Source organism: Panthera pardus, unplaced genomic scaffold (genome assembly GCF_024362965.1).
Source record: "Panthera pardus isolate Hobbes unplaced genomic scaffold, ASM2436296v1 HiC_scaffold_13, whole genome shotgun sequence".
NCBI classification, from domain to species: Eukaryota; Metazoa; Chordata; class Mammalia; order Carnivora; family Felidae; genus Panthera; species Panthera pardus.
Window position 1 is genome coordinate 15,959,769 of NW_026526688.1, and position 19,236 is coordinate 15,979,004.

The window sequence follows — 19,236 nt, forward strand, 5'->3', positions numbered from 1 at the left end:
GCTCGTGAGTTGGAGCCCCCGCATCGGGCTCTGTGCTGACAACGTGGAGCCTACTTCAGATCCTCTGTCTCCCTCTCTCCCTGCCTCTCCCTCCCCCTCTCTCTCAAAAATAAATAAACATTAATAAAAAAAAAAAAATTAAGAGGATAACTGAGAAGTCAATAGAGGAAAGAAAAGGGAACACCAAAATATATTCAGTTAATCCAAAATTAGCAACAGAAAGAAAAAAACGAAGGGAAAATGGAAAACAGTAAGTAAGATGATAGACTTGAACCTGATTATACTTAAAAATTACATCAAAAGTAAATGGGCTTGGGGTGGCCATTTACTGGGTGGCTCAGTCGGGTGAGTGTCTGACTCCTGATTTTGGACTCCCTCCGCCCCTCCTCCACTTGTTTGTACACATGCCCGAGCTGTCTCTCAAAAAAAAAAAAAAAAAAGCCGAACTCATAGACACAGACAGAAATGGTGGTTACTAGGGGCTGAGGGAAATGGGGAGGTGTTGGCCCAAAGATCCAATCGTAAGATGAGTAAGTTCTGGGAATGGAATGTCCAACAGAGTGATTATAGTTAACGATACTGTATTATATACTTGAAAGCTGCCAACAGAATAGATCTTAAATGCTCTTCACTTCCAAAAAGAAATGATAATTATGTGAAGTGATAGGGATATTAACTAATACCACTGTGGTTAATTTTGCAATATATGATTGTATCAAACCAACACCTTAAACTTACACAATGTTATATATCTATTATATCTCAACAAAACTGGAAAAAATAAAGACAGAAACAGGTTGTAAACAAATGGGCGAAAAGAGATATACCGTGCAAAGTGAGCATAGGAAAGCTGCTGGGTTATATGAATATCGAACACTATGTATTTCAAGACAAAAAAATATAAGAAATTACAAGGAGACATTTCCTAATGATAACAGAACATAATGGTAACAGCCACTCATCAAGAACATAGAACGTTAAGTAAGCATGCAATTAAAAACATAGCTTCTGTACTTGAGATAACAGTATTATGTCAAGGTTAATTTCCTGGTTTTAATCACCGCACTTTGGTTATGTAAAATCTAAGAATTAGATTAAGATGGGGAAGAAATGTGTGGGAACTTCCTGAACTATCTGTGCAACTATAAGTCTAAAATTGACAAAACAAAGAACAAAGCTACAAAAGTCACAATGCAAAACTTCAGAGAACTAAAGAGAATCCGCAAAACTGGGATATTAACAAACACCTAAAACATCTCTTTTGTCATCAAGTAGACTATCCCCGCACCATAAAAAGACTCTACGGAGACATAATATCTGAACGCATGTCCATCAACTTGACCTGAGAGGACATTCACAGAAAACCTCCAACAACTGCCAAGTCAAGTTCACGTGGGATGTTCACCAGACAGACCAGAAAGAGGCAGATCAACATGAATACGCTTCTGTTTGCGTAGAAAGGGGACAGTAAGAGAAAATAGATCCCTCTTTGTTTATTTGAGCAGAAGGAAACTCAGGAAGAGAACACAGAAACCAGCCGAAATGTTACCTGTTCAGTGGCGGAGGAAGACGGAAAGTGGAGAATGAGGCAGCAGGAACACAATATACTTAGAATTCTTTCTGAACATGAATGAGAATTATTCAAAGCATTAAGCCAAATGGATAAAATGACATATTAAGAGCTTGTCCCAAAGATAACATATGCCACGAATTTAAAACAGAGTGTTTAGGACCCGGAAATCTTATCTTAGCAATGTTTTTCTACGGAAATGATCGAGGGTGTACACAAAGATTTAGCTAGGAAGAAATTCATGAATGAAAGCACCTAAAAATTTTTGATTGCAACCATTCATTCGTAAGAGATTAAACTATGGCACATTCATGAAGGAAATGTCGTGCACTTGTGAAAATGGCATCCCAGAACACCAAGTGACCAGGTCGGTCCACTCAGGGGGAGGAAAAAGCTCCGTTAAGGGACTGAGGCGCACAGATCAAAGAGCACGCATCTTTTACGGGGATGGGATCGTGGGTGATCTCATCCTTTCTACACCTTCTGAATTTTCTAAAATAAACATTTTTATAACAAAAATATCGATTAGCTTTTTAAAGAATCAAAGGAAAGAGAGGAAATGCTTTATTTTCCTCCTCAACATTTTTCAGTCAACTTTTTTTCTCCCCAACGGGGATGACAGACGCGCTCTTACCGACCGACTTTCTGTCGCCAGGGTCGCTTTTTCAACACCAGACGTGGCGCTAAGGGGTCCTACTCTTTTACGAGTGGTGGACTCAGCTGGTTTCTCTGGAAGTTCCGAAGATATACGCGGTGTATCTGGAACAGGTTCACATTGTTCTGAACTCATTTTCTCCGCTGGTTTAACTTTCCTTCTTATATCACCTTCTTCGGGGCTTTCAGATTCATTGCTAATGGGCTTGACGTTTCTTGCTGGCTATGCCAAGAAATCAGCATTACTGGCTTAGAAAACTCAAATGCTTACCATCCTTCCTGTAATAGTAGACAGCCTTAAAATCCACATTTCTCATTTCCCACCCTCAAGCCTGAACATAACAGGAAGATGGCAACAAAATTAGTGGGTAAGTGGGGAAACCCAGATTTAAAGGCTCCATGTAAACACTCCTCAAGTTCACTCTGGCTCTGTAGATCCCGAACTAAACACAGGAATGCTGTGAAAACTGACAGGGTACATGCGGGTTTGAGACCTATGTAATGAAAAGCACTTAAGACATAAAAACACATTTCCCTTTTTACTCGAAAAGTATCTTCTGAAACGTAATATTCTTCCTCTGCGTAAAATGTGCCCATTTTCTCTGCTTGCCTCCAATCGAGATAGGATATGAAATATGTTGCAAGATAGAAGAGAACACTCCTACACACCTTTTTTGCACTCATTTCTACAGACGTGTCTTCACTTGCTTCGATTTCATAAGTGTCTGACCTGTGCGAAAGAATAAACCATCAACATCTTACACTTCCTTCATTTTTATTCACATGCTGCATAGAGGTTGCTCATCCAATATGAAAACAAGCTCAATTTAGTGAGATTTCTCACGTGTCCCGGATTTATGGGTCCTCTCCCACTTCTTCCGACGCCCAGGGCAGCCAAGCCACGAAGACACCTTAGGGGCAAGAGAAGCTAGGAGATCCACTCTTCATTCTGACAGCCACATGCTCGGCTAACATCAAATGTGCTGTCACTGAGGAAGGAGGGGAAGACACTGGGGCAGACAACCAGCACGCTTTACCATCCGTGACAAAGTAATTACTATCTTGCAGTGGGCTCCCCTCTTCAGTCTCTACACCCCGAGTCACCCCAGCTCTTTTCAGTCCCACAGACTCCCTCTGCTCCCTGCCACCACGGGGCCTCTGTGCCTACCATTTCACCTCCGTGGAACATTCACTCCTCCCCCACCCCACCAACCCAATTCCCATCACAGGGTCACCCGCTTCCCCGTGAGGTTCATCAGGGATCCTTCAGTAATATCTATTGTTCCATAAGCTCCAGGACAACAAGGATTATGTCCACTCTGAGTTATTACTGAAAACCGAGAGCCTCACACAGGGCCAGGCATGCGGGCGGTGCTCAAAGAATGCTGAGAAAATACAAACAATAATAGCTCATATTTGAAAGTTTACTATGTACCAACCAGTTTTAAGAGCTTAAGAGGATAAATTCATCTTAAACAATCCATGACGTAGACTGTACTACTACTTTACTTTCCAGATGGAGGAATTAAGAAGTTAAAGGTCTGGCCCGAGGCCCGATACCTTAGAAGTGGCCTAACAAGGACCTGAACCAGCACAAGAGGTTGAGGGCCAGTTGCCTTAACCAGGGCACTGCACTTACACCTCACGAACAAAGGGTTTCAAATATTCACTGAATGCCTACTGCGTGCCGGGTGGTGTTCTAGGCACCCGAGGAACAGCAGGGAACAAAGTTCTGCTTTTTAAGCTACTCCTATTGGGGAGAGACAACGAACAAATTAAAAAATGAACATAGGGGCGCCTGGGTGGCTCAGTCAGTTAAGTGTCCAACTTCAGCTCATGATCTCACAGTTCGTGAGTTCAATCCCTGCATCGGGCTCTGTGCTGACAGCTTGGAGCCTGGAGCCTGCTTCGGATTCTGTGTCTCCCTCTCTCTCTGCCCTTCGCCCACTCAACGCTCTCTCTCTCTCTTGCTCTCAAAAATAAACATTAAAAAAAAATTAAAAAATGAACATAAAATATTGGCTTGGTAGAGGTGAATGCTATGAGAAAAAGATCAGAGTAAAGAAAATATACTGATGAAGAAAGGTGATATTTTCTATGAGGCAGCAGAGTGGATTGCTATGATATGGTGACATCTGAAATCTAAAAGGAAGCATAGGAGCAAGCCTTACAGAAGAGCAATCTGGGCACCTGAGATGGTACATGCAAAGGCCCTGAGGTGGTACATATTTAAGAACTTGCTATTAAAATGATGCTGAGGGAAATAAGGCAGTTACAGAGGGACAAATAAATACTGTATTATTCTACCTATATGAGGTATCTAAAACAGGCCAATGCATAGAATTGTTTTCTTTTATGGGGCGCCTGGGTGGCTCAGTCGGTTAAGCATCTGACTTCAGCTCAGGTCATGATCTCACGGTTCTTGGGTTCAAGCCCCACGTTGGGCTCTGTGCTGACAGCTCAGAGCCTGGAGCCTGTTTCAGGTTCTGTGTTTCCCTCTCTCTCTCTGCCCCTCCCCCACTCGTGCTCTGTCTCTGTCTCAAAAATAAATAAACATTAAAAAAAAATTTTTTAAAAAAAGAATTGTTTTCTTTTTAAACTATTCCAAAAAAACAGAAAAGGAAGGAAAACTTCCAAATCCATTCTATGAGGCCAGCATTATCCTGATACCAAAACCAGATAAAGACACCACAAAAAAAGAGAACTACAGGCCAATATCTCTGATGAACATAGATGCAAAATCCTCAACAAAATACTAGCAAACTGAATCCAACAACACGTTAAAAAAAATCGTTCACCACAATCAAGTGGGATTTATTTCTGGGCTGTAAGGGTGGTTTAATATTCACAAATAAATGTGACACATCACATCAACAAGAGGATAAGAAACATAAGGTTATTTCAAGAGAAGCAGAAAAAGCATTTGACAAAGTACAACATCCATTCATGATAAAAACCCTCAACAAAGTAGGTTTACAGGGAACATATCATAATAAAGGGCATATATGAAAAACCCACAGCTAACATACTCGATGGTAAAAAATTCAGCTATTCCCCTAGGATCAGGAACAAGACAGGGATGTTCCCTCTTACCACTTTTATTCAACACAGTACTAGAAGTCCTAGCCACAGCAATCAGACAACAAAAAGAAAGAAAAGAAATCCTCATAAGGAAGAAGCGACTCTTTACAGACATGATACTCTATGGAGAAAACCCAAAAGACTCCATCAAAACACGGCTAGAACTGATAAATGAATTCAGTGAAGTTGCGAGATACAAAATTAATGGACAGAAATCTGTGGCATCTCTATACACCAATGATGAAGCAGAAGAAAGAGAAATTAAGGAATAAATCCTATTTACAACTGCACCCAAAACAATAAGACACCTAGGAATAAATCTAATCACTGGGGTGAAAGACCTGTACTCTGAAAACTATAAAACACTGATGAAAGACATTGAAGACGACACAAAGAAAAGGAAAAACATTCCATGTTCATGGACTGGAAGAACAAATATTGTTAAAATGTCTACACTACCCAAACCAATCTATACATTCAATGCAATCCCTATCAAAATACCAACAGCATTTTTTTAAATGTTTATTTATTTACTTAGAGAGAATACAAGCAGCAGATGGGCAGAGAGAAAGGGAGAGAGAGAATCTCAAGCAGGCTCCACGTTGTGAGTGCAGAGCCCAACGCAGGGCTTGATCCCATGAACTGTGAGATCATTACCCGAGCTGAAATCAAGAGTTAGATGCTTAACTGACTGAGCCACCCAGCTGCCCCAACAGTATTTTTCACAGAACTAGAACAAACAATCCTAAAACGTGTATGTAACCACAAAAGACCCCAAATAGCCAAAGCAACCTTGAAAAGCAAAAGCGAAGCTTGGAGTCATCACAACTCTGAACTTTGAAGTTATATTACAAAGCCGTAATATGTAATATGCCACTATGGGACTGCACAAAAATAGACACACAGATCAACAGAATAGAAAACCCAGAAACAAACCCACAACCCTATGGTCAATAAATCTTTGACAGAGCAGGAAAGAACATCCAATGGGAAAAGGATAGTCTCTTCAGCAAATGGTGCTGGGACAACTGGACCGCTTTCTTGCACCATACACAAAAATAAACTCAAAATTGATGAAAGACCTAACTGTGAGACCTGAAACCATAAAAATCCTAGAAGACAGCACAGGGAGTAACATTTGGCATTAGCCATAGCAACTTTTTTTTAGACAGGTCTCCTGAGGCAAGGGAACCAAAAGCAAAAATAAACTGATGGGGCTTCATTATAACAAAAAGGTTCTGCAGAGCAAAGGAAAAAGTCAACAAAACGAAAAGGCCACCTACAGAATGGGAGAATTTTGCAAATAACATATCTGAAAAAGGGTTAGCATCCAAGATGTATAAAGCATTTACAAAACTCAGCACCTAAAAAAACCCCAAATAATCCAATTATACACTGGGCAGAAGACATGAACAGATATTTCTCCAAAAAGGCATCCAGATGGCAACAGACACATGAAAAGACGACCATCACTTATCCTCAGGGAAATGCAAATCAAAACCTCGCACCTGTCAGAATGGCCAAAATCAACAACCCAAAAACAATGGGTGTTGGTGAAGATGTGGAGAGAAAGTAACCATCATGCGCTGTTGGTGGGGATGCAAACTGGTGCAGCCACTGTGGAAGACAGTACAGAGGCTCCTCAAAAAGTTCAAAACAGGGGCGCCTGGGTGGCGCAGTCGGTTAAGCGTCTGACTTCAGCCAGGTCACGATCTCACGGTCCGTGAGTTCGAGCCCCGCGTCAGGCTCTGGGCTGATGGCTCAGAGCCTGGAGCCTGTTTCCGATTCTGTGTCTCCCTCTCTCTCTGTCCCTCCCCCGTTCATGCTCTGTCTCTCTCTGTCCCAAAAAATAAAATAAACGTTGAAAAAAAAAAAAAAAAAAAAAAAAAAAAAGTTCAAAACAGAACTACCCTATGATCCAGGAATTGCACTGAGTTTTTACACAAAGAATGCAAAAACCCTAATTCCAAGGGTACGTGCACCCCTATGTTTATAGCAACATTAGTTACACTAGCCAAATTATGGAAGCGGCCCAAGTGTTCATCGATTTGTGAACGGATAAAGCGGTGGTACATATATACAGTGGAATATTACTCAGCCATTAAAAAAGAATGAAATAATTGCTATTTGTAATGACATGGATGGAGCTAGAGACTATTATGCTAAGCAAAGTAAGTCAGTCAGAGAAAGACACATCCCATATGATATATACAGAAACAAAACAAAGGAGCAAAGGGTTTTAAAAAAAGAGAGGGGGAGAGAGAGAGAGAGGCGCAAACCAAGAAGCAGAATCTTAGCTTTGAAGAACAAACTGATGGTTACCGGAGAGGAGGTGGGGGGGAAATAGGTAATGGGATTAAGGAGGGTACCTGTGATGAGAACCAGGTGATTCGAATTAAAATAAAAACTTGAAAAATCCTTTCCTTCCCTCCTTGTCTTAACCTTAAAGCTAAACTAGCTTCACGAGCATGTTTTCTAGAATAATCAGTTAAATGTCAATTGTAATGACTTTTTTTTTAATTAAATTGGATTTTTTTTATAAGGGAGGTATAACGGACATATGTTAGTTTCAGGTGTATGACATAACGATTGGATACTCGTATATACTGAAAAATGATCTCCACAATTAGTTTAGTTAACGTCTGTCACTAAACAGAGCTACAAATTTTCTTCTTCTTGTGACAACTGTCCAGATCTACTCTCTTAGCAGCTTTCACACATACAACACAGTATCCCCTCTATCACCATGCTGCAATTACATCCCCGGGACTGTTTTCTTTGACGGGAAAGTTGTACCTATAATTAATTATAAGTAATGTTAATTTTTGAAAATATGTTTTTATGTACCGGTTCTCTTGAGGAAAAACTAAGTTGGCTCCAAAGATCTTGAAAGAGCTTTAGTTTTAAAAGCCTCTGCCTGAGAGAGCGTCTCGGAAATCCTACTAACCCCAAATAAACAACTGCTTAAGGTAGAAGCTTACCTTTTCTCCACTTCTTTTCCTTCAGGAGTTGAAGGGATGGGTGAACCACAGTGTGTGGAGAATTCTTCTTCATCAGCATATATAGCAGTGCTGTGTAAAGGCGGGTCTACAAAAGACATTTTTTTTTAAAGTACAACTTTCAAAGTCTGGCAGCTTGGGCAGCGTTTAAGTTTGTTCCCTTACAACGGCGACCTCAGTTTTAATGGCTACCAATTACACAGGCTACTTCCTTCCCGAATGTTCTCACGCTCACACCTCAACAATGAGAAATTTAAACCATTTCATTCGTAAATACGTGGGCATTTGTCAGTGGTAACCTGTATTACTGTATTTGCATGCTATCTGGGAATGTTTTAAGGATATAAAAGAAATTTAAAGAAGCCTGACGTTCTCAGTCCTCACCTGACAGAGCATCACGGCCCTACTTGAGAGACCACTGCACTCGTGATCAGCTCCGAGGCTTACAGGGCTTGGCCCACGGGACTCTAGAACCTCATCAAGTTCCTAGCTGGGAGGAGAGGGCCCTCTGGGGAAGGATTCCAGTCTTCTCCCTCCTTCTCTTCCCCTGCACCGTTTGAGCCTTTCACTAGCACAGGAGCTAACTTCAGCGAGCAAGAAGATGAAAGGGAGGGCGACCAAATGGCCTTGGTGGAAAGGCACAGAAGAGGACCCTGGGGGGAACAGAACACTCCTACCTACTCAGGTAAAAAGAGAGACCTCAACACACTGGGCTGGGGCTGGACTGGTGGCAGGAGGGGAGAGCTTGGCGGAGGGTGGGAGGCGGCCAGGAATGGGAGAGTTGAATTGCTGCAAGCGGGGGTTGGGTGGGGGGGTGCCTGGTAAGAGCCAAGCTACCACTTGTGTTCGAATTTTAGCAATTTTAGCAATTTTAGCCCGGCAGTGGCAGCGTAAGCACCATGGTGTGGATTAAACGGCATGGGTTCAGACAGACAGCTGCTTAAGCAGTGAACACGTCCGTGCACAATTTTAACATCAGTAATATACTCTGTGTTGCCCTCAACTAGGCAAAGGGATTTATTCACTACTGCCCATCACAAAGAGTAAAAGAGACAAACCAATCCTACATCTCCGTGTGTAACCAGTCATACAAACTGGACCCTCACACCTCAACACATAAAGAGAGACACCCCAATTTTAACAAGATGAATACTCCAACTTAAAAATGGATAAATAATTTGAATAGACAGCTCCAGATACACAAATGGGCCAACAGACACATAGGAAGATGGTCAGCATCATTAGTCACTAGGGAAATAAAACTCGAAGCCACAACGGGATACTACTCCACATCCATTTGGATGGCTGGCATCAAAAAACAAAACAAAACAAAACAACCCCAAGTGAGGATGTGGAGAAACTGTATTACTAGTGCCAACGTAAAATGAACGTTGTGGCCTCAAAAAAGCGAACACAATCACCTCATATCCAGCAACTCTACCTCCGCGTAGGTGCTCCCAAGAAGTGAAAGCAGGGACTCCCATGGATGTCTGAACACCCGTGTGTAGGGCAGCATTATTCACAATAGTCACAAGGTAAAGGCAACCCCAGTGTTCACTGCCAGATGACTGGACATACGCACGGGATGGAATATTACTCAGTTTCAAAAGGAAATTCGGACACAGGCTACAGCACGGGGGGACTCTGAAGACATAATTGAGTGGAAAAAAAGAGGAAACATATTGTCTGATTCCTCTCAAAGGAGGCACCTAGAGCAGTCAAATTTATAGAAACAGAAAGTTGGGCTGGGAGGTGTGGGGAATGAGGAGGTGTGGCTTAATGGGCACAGGCTTTCAGTTAGGGGCAAGGGGAGGTTCTGGGGGGGGGGTGGGGAGGATAGCTGCAGGACAACGGGAGCGTGGTGATGCCACAGAAATGTACTTTTAAAAATGGTTAGGGGCGCCTGGGTGGCTCCGCCGGTTAAGCGGCCGACTTCGGCTCAGGTCACGATCTCATGGTTTGTGAGTTCGAGCCCCGCGTCGGGCTCTGTGCTGACTGCTCAGAACCTGGAGCCTGTTTCAGATTCTGTGTCTCCCTCTCTCTCTGCCCCTCCCCCGTTCATGCTCTGTCTCTCCCTGTCTCAAAAATAAATAAAACGTTAAAAAAAAAAAATTTAAAAAAAAAACAAACAAACAACGGATTACGGAGCTAAAACATTTTTTAGGAATGCAGTGTGACGCCTGCTACAGCACACAGGAACCGTGAAAAGACTCTGCTAAATGCAAGAAGCCGGTCACAAATGAACACAGAGTAGGACTCCATTTGTATGAAGAGGCACAAACAGGGAGGAGGTGTATGGCTGGCAGGGGCTGGGGGTGGGGGAAGGACGGGTGGGGACTGAATGCCAACAGGCACAGAGTTTCTCGCCGGGGTGATTAGGATGTTCTGGAATAGACAATGGTGACGGTTGTGCAATTTGGGGGCCACACTAATGTACCACTGAAAAGGAGGTATTTTCTTTAAAAGTTTTTAAAATCTATTTATTTTTGAGAGAGACAGAGAGAGCGCGTGCGCACAGGGGAGGAGCAGAGAGGGAGACACAGAATCCGAAGCAGGCTCCAGGCTCTGAGCTGTCAGCACAGAGCCTGACGCAGGGCTCGAACTCACAGACCGCAAGATTCGTGACCTGAGCCGAAGTCGGACGCTTAACCGACTGAGCCAGGTGCCCACGTTCCGCTCATTTTTGACCTCTGAAGTGGCCAGTGACATAAACAGAAGCAGTCCCACCTGGACCAGGTGCCAGCCCTGCTTTCCTCACACTCCAAGAAATACAGATGGAGCTCCCCCCCCACCCCCCCGGCTCTCCCGAAGCATCCTCTGCCTCTGTGTATTTCCGCAAAGGGAAAATTATCCCTCTTCTAAGTAAAACCCCTTACTGAATCACTCTATGGTGTGAGTGGTCATAGGGAGTGAGAAGTATAGTTCATATTCCTCTTTCTACAGAGAACTATAATAGGTGCCCTATTAGGACTGGCTTGTGGACAAATGCTCCTAGAAGAGTTCCGCTTTGATAAATGTTTAATAGACTTCTTAATGGAGTGCCTGGGCGGCTCAGTCTGTTAAGTGTCCAACTTGGGATCAGGTCATGATCTCATGGTTCGTGGGTTTGAGCCTGGAGCCTGCTTCAGATCCTGTGTCTCCCTCTCTCTCTCTGCCCCTCTCCTGCTCGTGCTCTGTTTCTCTCTCCCTCTCTCTCAAAATAAATAATGAAACATAAAGAAAAAAAATTTTAAAAAAAGAGTTCTTACTTCTAAATGTACTTAAAAGTGAGAAAAATTAACTCAAAATATTAAGTACTCCCCAGAACACTACAGTCATATGCAGACAGCTGATTTTTAAAATCTGAAAAGATTTCCATATTAAAAAAAAATTTTTTTTAATTAATGTTTGTTTTTTATTTTTTTTTTTAATTTTTTTTTTTTAACTTTTTTTTTTATTTATTTTTGAGACAGAGAGAGACAGAGCATGAACGGGGGAGGAGCAGAGAGAGAGGGAGACACAGAATCGGAAGCAGGCTCCAGGCTCTGAGCCATCAGCCCAGAGCCCAACGCGGGGCTCGAACTCACGGACTGCGAGATCGTGACCTGAGCTGAAGTCAGCCGCTTAACCGACTGAGCCACCCAGGTGCCCCAATTAATGTTTATTTTTGATAGAAAAAGAGAGAGAGGGAGAGCGCAGCGGAGGGGTGGGGGGAGAGAGGGAGACACAGAATCTGAAGCAGGCTCCAGGCTCCGAGCTGTCAGCACAGAGCCCGATGCATATTTTTATTCGTAACTAGCCTAAAGTTTTTAGGATAAACTACGTTCAAGTTTTTACGATGAAGATTTAAAATACTAACCGAAGATTTCATAAGGTTCTTCATCTTTCTCATGTTCACCCAGTCTGCTGATGCTGGAGATACCAGAATTATCGGGAAAATCAAATACATCAGTAGGCTTCTGCTCTGGGCCAGCTTTCTGAAAGTGAATAAAGTCAAAGTCATTGAATTAGTTGTAACAACCGGGAACATTACAAAGTTGATTTACTTAGAGAGGATAATCCTGCCATCGTTGCTGCCTAAAGAAATGATCCTTAACACTTTTTGAGGGGGGAGTTGGGGGAAACGGACCCCTTTGAAAAACCAAGACAGGGGCTGGCTAAATTCTATCAAGGACCAGAGACTCAATATAGTAGGCTTTGCATCTGTTGGAACTGCTCAACTCAGACACTGTGAGTCTGAAAGCAGACAGTGACCTTGCAGAAAGAATAAGCACGGCTGTGTCACAATAAAACTTTATTTATGAATACTGAAATTTGAATTTCGTATCATTCTCACCTATCACAAGATAGTTGTCTTTTGATTTTATTCGACCAATTAGAAAGGTAAAAATCTTTCTCAGCTCACAGGGTTGTACAAAAACAGGGAGCAGGCCAGATTTGGCCCACGGGCCATAGTTTGCCAACTGCTGATCTAGGGGAAGCTATGGGCCCTCTCCCCCACGCACCTGAAAGTTCATAAGGATACACATAGGTAAAAACTCCCAAAGAAGAGACAAGGGTTTATGGTTCAATATACTAACAGGCCCCATGACATTTACTACCCCAAATCTTCATGAAAGACCAAAACATACAGAAAATGAGAAAAAAAAATCCATCACAGCTCTGGGAAATGGGGAAGGATGCCATTTACAGAAAAGAAAACATGAGGAAATTCTAGAAGATATAAAGGAGATGGTGTAAAATGGACCAAACAAAAACTTTCCCACTTACAGACCCTCACTATAAAATCTGTCACGGAGTACTTGGGGGTGGGATGCCAGAGAAGGGGAGCTGACAGGCCTTCCCATCCTCTGAGATGCAAATCAGCCTCCAGCTTCCAGCTGCCTTCCAAGAAAAGAAAGAAGTCAGGAACGCTAAGAAATCCATCTCAGGCAGTTTGGACTTCCAGCGAAGGCAGGCTGGGAGCAGAGCTTTAAAACTTGAAGAATTCCATGCCAGGTATGCTGGACTTTAGCCAAATGGCTAAGTGAAAAAAGCAAAATACAGAAAGCTGTACAAATTTTTACAGGATATCAATTATCCAAATGAAAATAAAACCAACCTAGGCCCAGAAAAAAAGATTCAAAATGTTAACAGGGATCATTTTTTGTAATATACTGGCAAAGATGGGAGGCAAAGGAATACACTTTTCACTACAATAGAACACCGAGCTCACCAAGTGAAGTCTACGCGACTCGAAGCTTCCCACAAAACGTTCATCATTTCGTATTGTCAGTTATGAGATAATTATATTAAAGTGAGACGATAACTTACATCTTTTGTGGAATGTGTTTTTCCTATAGAGTTCTTTGAAGATCTCACACTATCGAACAGCAAAAACACACAAAAAAGAAATATTTTAAATAACTGGGGAAACACCATAACTTGCAACCCATTCGAAGCATTTTTTCCCCCAGATTATAGTCATCAGTTGCACAAAGAGTGAGCACCCAGAGAAAGTCAGGTTATGGCAAAATCCTTTGGGAAAACAGAACCTGTATCTCACAGACATTTTTTTTTTTTTTTACAGGTCAAATCATATCACCGGTGTATAAAATAGCACACCTCTCTCCCTCAGGGACACAGAAGCTCTTAATCCTGCTATTTTCCTTTCCCCTGAGGACAAGTCATAGTAGCGACTGACAGTTTCTGCAGAATAGAGCAAAAGGGAAGCAGGCTGGCATTTACTAGGCACCTGACACCCATTCTAGCCTGTGCCTGGCTCTTGCCCGTACATTTTCTCATTTAGCTCCAACGGTCCTATAAAGTAGAAGTGAACCCCATCTGCAGAGTAAGTTTGCCCAAAGCGGCACACAGCCAAGAAGCCGCCCGCGTCAAAATTTCCAGCAGTTCAAATCCACAGCTTTCCCCTTCCCACCGCTAATGCCCCTCCCTTGGGCACTGGGATAAAAGGACAAAGTTGCAGATCTTCAACAAGCGTAAACAAGATGTAACAACAGTGACTAAAATACAGACTGGAAATAGGAGTGGGGGGGGGGGCGGGGAACAGTATTTCCAGTGAACATGTATGGCGTATCCTCCGTGCACCGGGCACTGCAGGACGGCACTGGGGGTACTTGGGTACGACACCATACTCCGTCTCTGACTCTACAACTGGCTGTGCAGGCACCATTCGTGGAAAGCAAAATCAGTCCGGCGTGTCGGAATCAATATTTCTTTGAGTAATGTTCTACTTGATAGAATTTCCAGAACATTCTGTATCTTCTCTACCCACGTTCACCTCCCGTTCACATGTTGTCTCATACGCTGTGTGTGTAGAGACAACGTGCACCTTTACCCCTAAATAATTCAGTGTGCCTTTCCTAAGAGAGCATTAGCACGCATTGCCACAGTACAATTTCCAAATTAAGAAAATGAACACTGATAGGCTCATATAATCTACTGTCCATATTCAAATTCTACCCACGTCCCCAGAATTTCCCTCAACATCTTCTTCTGTATTTTCTAAATTTTTTTTACAACGTTTTTTATTTATTTTTGGGACAGAGAGAGACAGACAGAGCATGAACGGGGGAGGGGCAGAGAGAGGGAGACACAGAATCGGAAACAGGCTCCAGGCTCCGAGCCATCAGCCCAGAGACCGACGCGGGGCTCGAACTCACGGACCGCGAGATCGTGACCTGGCTGAAGTCGGACGCTTAACCGACTGCGCCACCCAGGCGCCCCTTCTGTATTTTCAAAAAGGAAATACAAAAGAACAGAAAATGTAAGATTGCATTGAACGTTTGATTTTCATAACCCTTTTTTTGTTGTTGTTCTAGAAGTGTGTGGTGCACACGTGTGTATTAATCGGGATGTAAAACATCATTACTGTGAGTCACAGTAAACAAAACTGTGGAACCCTTTAGAGCGGTGGTTCTCAAACTTAAGACATCAGAATCACCTGGAAGGCTTCCAACAGACTGCTTGGCCCCACCCCAGAGATTCTGATTCCATCCACCTGGGATGGGATCTGAGCTGCTGCGTTTCTACCAAATGCACATTTCTAAAAACACTTTAAGGACCGCTGCTTTATTTGATTCTCCGTTCCAAAGAAGAAGGTAGACCAGGTATTCATTTTACAGCATTTATGATTCCAGGGTTCGGGAAAAAGAAGTTACGTGACTTATCAAAGGTCACACAGCCAAGTAACAGAAAGAGGACTAGAAACCAGATTGCAGAACTTATCCTCCTCTGACCCCTGGCTCTTGCCTCCTCTGTGCTTAAAAAAAGGTCAAGTTTCCACCTTACCTTAGGGTAGGAGCAAGGTGCTGTTTCCAAAGATGGAAACTTCTGCGATACCGTATGTAAAAGTTTTGGTAGATGTGCACCAGTGAGTTTGGGGGAGAGGGATGAACAGATTTCAAGAGTCTCAAAGGCAAAAATGTTGTATGTATACACACACATGGAGAGAGTGGGGCTCTCCATCGGGAGAGTCTTTGGTTCTTCCCCCCCCCACCCCCCCATCAAGAGTCCCCACAGGAGTCTAGTCTCAGTTCATTCCACCTCCCTGCTCTGTCCTGCTCCAGGCTTTCCCCTAAGCTCTGCCTGGCTTGCATTCCGCTGTCACCCTGCATCCACAAATGCCACCTCCTACAGGGAGTCTTCCCACAGCCCAGGAGGAACTCCTGGACATGTGTATGTATGACCTTGCGTCCCCACCATAGCAGGCCGAAACCCCTTTAGCTAGGACCACACCAGGCCTTCGGGTGCGCTCAAGACACTGCCAGCAGGGCAACTGTCAACGAATCCATTATAAATGACATTCTGGGGGCGGCTGGGTGGCTCAGTCGGTTAAGCGGCTGACTCCGGCTCAGGTCATGAACTCACAGTCCGTGAGTTCGAGCCCCGCGTCGGGGTCTGTGCTGACAGCGCAGAGCCCGGAGCCTGCTTCGGATTGTGTCTCCCTCTCTCTCTGCCCCTCCCCTGCTCGTGCTCTGTCTCTGCCTCAAAAATAAATAAAAACATTAAAAATTAAAAAAAAATAACATTCTGGAGAGCAGTTTGGCAGCCTATATTTAAATGCATGCCCTTTTTGATTAAGACAAAACTGCGTGACCCATCCTGGACCCCTTTTTAAGAATAACAAGCGACAGCTTGGTGCACCGGCTGGAGATTTGGTTCAGCTTTAACGTTCGTGTTACAAACACGGCAGGGTCTCGAAAATAAGAATCCTGACGGCCAGCCAGAGGGCAAACTTTCTAGAATGTAAAGTCTGGCAAGCAGGAGGCGGCTCAATGAGTTATTTGTTGGATATTTTGTTTCAAAATACTTCCAGCCTGCTTCAGCCTACACTCGCGCACACAAAGCCAACCTTCTCTTCCACCCGCCAGGCAGTTTTCAGCTGTAACTGCTTTAAATCTCGCGGCCACCCTATGCACTTGGGGCTAATGTTCCCATTTTATAGGTAGAAGACGAGACCCTGAGCGAGTTCCGCAGGGGCAGAGCCAGGGAGCCTCGCTACGCAGCACGAACAGCTCCGAGAGGCACAAAACGCGGCAGGAAGCGAAAGAGGTAACGCCGGTGCCCGGGCTGCGTCCGCACGAACCGAGGTACTTACCCGCCGCGCCCCGGGCCCCGCACCCGCCGCGACGGAGCCATCCGAGTCCAAGGCTCTGCGGGTAAATGGAGGCAGAAAAATCCCGCCAAACCGCGCGCCGCCCCGAGCGGTCAATCTGGACCGAGCCTGCTCGCACGCCCCGCCCCGCCCCGCCCCGGACCGTTTAATCCCGCGGGTCCTCCCGGTCCTGGAGCGCCTGAGAAATCCCGGCTGGGATTGTAGGAAAGCGGATCTGGAGTCAGCGCCTTCCAACCAATTGCTGATGGTCCCTGAGACGTCAACAGTTAGCCGGGCTTTTCCCCGCGCCCGCGCCCGCGCCCGTTTTCCTAAACTCCGCAGTTCCGGAGCCGTAGGGGCCCGCCCAGGGGGCGGGGAAGGGGAGGAGCCGGAGCTGAAACGAGGCAGCGCGGTGCTTCCGTGGGTACCCGGTCCAAACCCGGGTGGGAGCTCCTGGCGCTTAGGCTCCTGGGCAGTGAGAACGAGGCATTGCCAACAAGGCAGGATTTGACTCTGCTGCTGCCCTTTAGCCAGCTGTGTGAGCTCGGCCTGTTATTTTCACCTGTATTCTAGTTTCCGCATTGTAAATGGGAAGGGCCCCTTCTGGAGCTAGTATTCTCCGATTCTGTCTTTCTGTTTACAAATTTATTCTGCGAAAGAATGTTGGGCCTTTACCACACCATAAATAAAAATGAACTTAAAATGGGTCAAAGACCTAAACTTAAAAAGGAAAATGATGCAACTTTAAGGAGAAAACAGAGCAAAGATACTTAATGACCTTGAGTTTGGCAATGATTTCGTGGCTGTGATGCCAAAAGCACAGTTTGGGATCACGGAAAAGTTCTGGAGATGGATAGTAGTGGATGGTTGTGTAACAACGTGCCTGTACCTAAGTGCATGCCGCTAAAGTGTACAGTTGAAAATGGTTAAAAAGCTAAAGTTTATGTTATGCAGATTTTATCACAATAAAAAGAACATATGTCATGCATACAAAAGAATATAACATGTATAACGTAAAGACAAGCAGAAACACCCATGTACTCACCACTGCATTAGAAAATAAATCGTGATCATTCCACCAGCCTTGGTGAATCCCTAAAGAATGTATTAATTACTGTGTATTTCTCAACTTTATATAAATGATATTTAGTATGTACTTTGCAAGTGCTCTTAATCAAAGCTATGATTTTTAGATTTAGCCACATCGATTCATGTAGCTGTAGTTCATTCATTTTCATTGTCTTTGGAATGCTTTAAGTAAAGACTCCACATTTAATTTATCCATCCCCCTGTGTATGGTTGTTTCAGTCTTTTTGCTCTGATCAACAATGCAGTGCCCAACATTCTTGTAAGTGTTTCATATGACACATATCTGAGAGGTTCTCTAGGGATAGACCTGGTAGAAATATTATTGCCTCAGAATAAAGGCATTTTAAGCTTTACGTGATAATGCCAATTTTTATACCTCGTTTTGTAGATTACAGTTTACATCCCCCCTCGGCAGTATATAAAAGTCCCCTTAGCTCTATATACATGTCAACACTTAGAATTTTTAAGACTTTTACATTTTTACCTAACCAGTGAGTTGAAATGGTATCCTATTATGTTTTTCATTTGCATGTCCCTTAAGACCGTCATCTTTTCATCATTCCCAGTCCCTTCCTGATTCCTCCTCACTGAAATCACCTCACCCAGGAATCATTTGGGCAGTTGCCATAGGGGAATAAATCACCTTTCAGGAACTGAAGGTACCACCCTGCTGATGGGTTTAGAAATAGGGTTCCTGGAGCCACTGAAACTCGTCACTCTTAATAGAGTCGACAGGTAGCTCCATTTTCTGGAAAAAGGGCCATGGGTCTCAAACTTGTGGATCCGAAAAAAGAAACTGCCCAACTGTGAAGACGGGAAGATGTTCAGCACTGGATATGAAATAAAAACTGAACCCAAATAGGTGTCAAAAATGAAAGGAGTTTATGAGCTTATGTCACTGAAAAGCCCAGATGCAGGATGGCTTTGACAGCGATGACAGTTTGACCTAGAGGTTTGAGAACCCGTCAGGGCTCTGACGGGGCCATTTTCTTGCCCTTCTTATACATCAGCTTGTCATCAGGCCATGTATATCAGCAGCAGCATTGGCAGCGACACTTGGGTTTATTGAGCATTTACTATGATCCAGGCACTGTTCTAAGTAGTAAACCATTTCAACCTTTCCCTAACCCTATGTGGTGAGCACTATAATCCCACTTTGCATACGAGGAAACGAAGGAGCAGTCCCACAGGTGCTAAGAGGTAGTGCCTGCATTAGATCTTAGGATCCGAGCCCAGAGCTTGCACCTAGCAGCTGTTCCAAATCTCAC

At 43.9% G+C, this 19,236-nt stretch overlaps 1 protein-coding gene across 1 annotated transcript in view; it reads right to left on the minus strand.

The window, feature by feature from the left end:
• The window catches only part of CENPU (centromere protein U), a 40,289-nt gene extending 23,112 nt beyond the window's left edge, over positions 1–17,177 (minus strand). The window contains exons 1-6 of the mRNA XM_019422294.2: positions 16,883–17,177; positions 13,597–13,645; positions 12,143–12,260; positions 8,287–8,392; positions 2,894–2,954; positions 2,205–2,447 (exon numbers count right to left, since the gene is read on the minus strand). Of these exons, the coding sequence (XP_019277839.2) occupies positions 2,205–2,447; positions 2,894–2,954; positions 8,287–8,392; positions 12,143–12,260; positions 13,597–13,645; positions 16,883–16,923 (618 nt within the window). The 5' untranslated portion in view covers positions 16,924–17,177. The remainder of the gene's footprint in view (positions 1–2,204; positions 2,448–2,893; positions 2,955–8,286; positions 8,393–12,142; positions 12,261–13,596; positions 13,646–16,882) is intronic.
• Positions 17,178–19,236: the final 2,059 nt, after the last annotated feature.